The following is a 2500-nucleotide window of genomic DNA, read 5'->3' as shown; positions in this document are numbered from 1 at the left end:
ATGATGGCACATAGATGCTCAGACACACAAATCACACACATACACGTACACAGTCACACGCACGCACACTACATATACATATTCCGTCACAAAAAAAAGCACATACACCTACACACACAAACTGTACGCATAACATATACATTATACACATAATGTTTACATACACGTGTAAGCTCTCTCTCTCTCTCTCTCTCTCTCTCTCTCTCTCTCTCTCTCTCTCTCTCTCTCTCTCTCTCTCTCTCTCTCTCTCTCTCTCATCTCTCATCTCTCATCTCTCATCTCTCATCTCTCATCTCTCATCTCTCATCTCTCATCTCTCATCTCTCATCTCTCTTCTCTCATCTCTCATCATTCATCTCTCATCTCTCTTCTCTCTTCTCTCTTCTCTCTCTTTCTCAACCCCAGTTATTTTTGTTGTTTTTGTTCTTGTTCTTGTTCTTGTTTTTGTTTTTCTTCTTCTCCTTTCTCTTCTCCTTTCTTTTCTCCTTCTTCTCCTGTCTCTTCTCCTTTCTCCTCTCCTTCTTCTCCTTTCTCTTCTCCTTCTTCTCCTTCCGCTTCATTTTCTTGTTATCCTTCTTGTTTTTGTTGTTGTTGTTGTTTTGGTTCATGTAACTGTTTTTGTTGTTGTTGCTCGATGGACCGAAGGAGAAGGAGGATAGGAATGGATTGACATCCGAATCACCATTTTTCTTCATTTTCTTCTTCTTCTTCTTCTTCTTCTTCTTCTTCTCCTTCTTCTTTTCCTCCTTCTTTGTCTCCTTCAGCTCCTTTCTCTTTTTCTTTCTCTTTTTCTTCTTTTCCTCCTTTTCTTTCTTAAGTTTCTTCTTCATCTTTTGTCTCTCTGCTTTTCTTGCTTCTGTCCTCTCCTCCTTCCTCTTTTTGACTTTGATCCACTTCCCCTTTTTCTTAGATTCTTCTTTGTTTTTCTTGTTTTTCTTCCTTCTCTTTTTTTCCATCTTTATGTCGTCGTTGTTTTTGTTTTTGTTCTTCTTTTTCTTCTTTTTCTTCGAGTCTTTGGAAGGAAAGATATCTATTCCATTCTTCCGATCTTTGCGTCTTTGTCTCCTCCTCTCTTCCTTTCTCATTTCTTTCTTTCTCATTCGTCTCTCTTTCTTGGTCTCTTTTTCCTTATCCTTATTCTTCTTATCCTTATTCTTCTTACCCTTATCCTTCTTATCCTTATCCTTCTTATCTTTCTCCTTTTTATTCTTTTTATTCTTCTTCTTTTTCTTCTTCTTCTTCTTTTCATTTTTCTTCTTATTCTTATTCTTATTCTTCTTATTCTTCTTATTCTTCTTGTTCTTCTTGTTCTTCTTCAACCCTTTTCCACCGTCCTCTTTGATGCGATTACTCAACACGTCATTAATATACCGGAGGCTCCTCCTCATCTCGATGTTGTCTCCTCGAAGGTCCGCCTTGGCTTGGTTCCTCGCCTTGAACACCTGCTGCCACAGCCTCCTCTCGAGGGGCGTCGCGAACGAGTCCTTCACCGTCGCCCACTGGAGATCCGAAGGCACTGTCACGATCAGGTCGCCATTGGGAGAAGCCACTACCGTCACCCCTTCAGGAGACCCCGTCAGTCCGGCTGAGACCCTGAGTCTGATGGTATCCCTGCTCCTTCGGGACTGCCGCTGGAGCTCCCTGATCCTGGACTTGAGCGCGCGAAGCTCTCGGACAGACATGGTGCTGGCGGATTGCTGGACGGCAGCCAAAGTCACGTCCGAAGGAACCTTGAAGTCTGACGACGATTTCACGGGCGAGGCGCTGAAGCCCGCGAGAGCTGAGGACCGCTGTTGCTGCCGAAGAATCCTGACGGAGTTGAAGATCTGGCGCCATATTTTCTTGGTCTGCTTGTCGGGGAAGGTGTCCTTCACGTCACGCCACTTCAGACCGTCTGGGATCTGAAGGAAAGGAAGTTAGATTGTTGGAATTTTCTTTGGGATTACTTGCGCTCTTGTCATTGCTACCTAGCATTATCAGTCATGGCAATACCATTATTTATCACTATTATTATTCATGGCAATACCATTATTTATCACTATTATTATTCATGGCAATACCATTATTTATCACTATTATTATTCATGGCAATACCATTATTTATCACTATTATTATTCATGGCAATACCATTATTTATCACTATTATTATTCATGGCAATACCATTATTTATCACTATTATTATTCATGGCAATACCATTATTTATCACTATTATTATTCATGGCAATACCATCATTTATCACTATTATTATTCATGACCATACCATTATTTATCACTATCTTTATTCATGGTAATACCGTTATCTCATTATCATTTTCATTATTACTATTATCATCATAATCCTTAATATCTTAGTTATCATTATTATTGTTTTTGTTCTTGTAATGTTTTTTTACAAGAACAAAGACGTTCTGATTACGATTTCTACGATTCTATTTTTATCATCACCATCAAGATTTTTATCATCACTATATCATCATCACTATCATGACTATTTGT

General features: G+C 39.5%; 1 protein-coding gene across 1 annotated transcript in view; it reads right to left on the bottom strand.

Moving 5' to 3' along the window:
* Positions 1-1904, bottom strand: part of LOC147467840 (uncharacterized) — a gene marked incomplete at its 5' end in the record, with an annotated part of 2289 nt that extends 385 nt beyond the window's left edge. The window contains 1 exon segment of the mRNA XM_086530579.1: positions 1-1904. This exon segment is cut by the window's left edge and continues 385 nt beyond it. Within this exon segment, the coding sequence (XP_086386705.1) occupies positions 396-1904 (1509 nt within the window).
* Between the last annotated feature and the right edge of the window lie 596 nt (positions 1905-2500).

Source organism: Penaeus japonicus, unplaced genomic scaffold (assembly GCF_977035675.1).
Source record: "Penaeus japonicus unplaced genomic scaffold, GWHDUDI00000001_assembly GWHDUDI00000033, whole genome shotgun sequence".
NCBI classification, from domain to species: Eukaryota; Metazoa; Arthropoda; class Malacostraca; order Decapoda; family Penaeidae; genus Penaeus; species Penaeus japonicus.
This window is presented reverse-complemented; position numbering and strand designations above follow the sequence as displayed.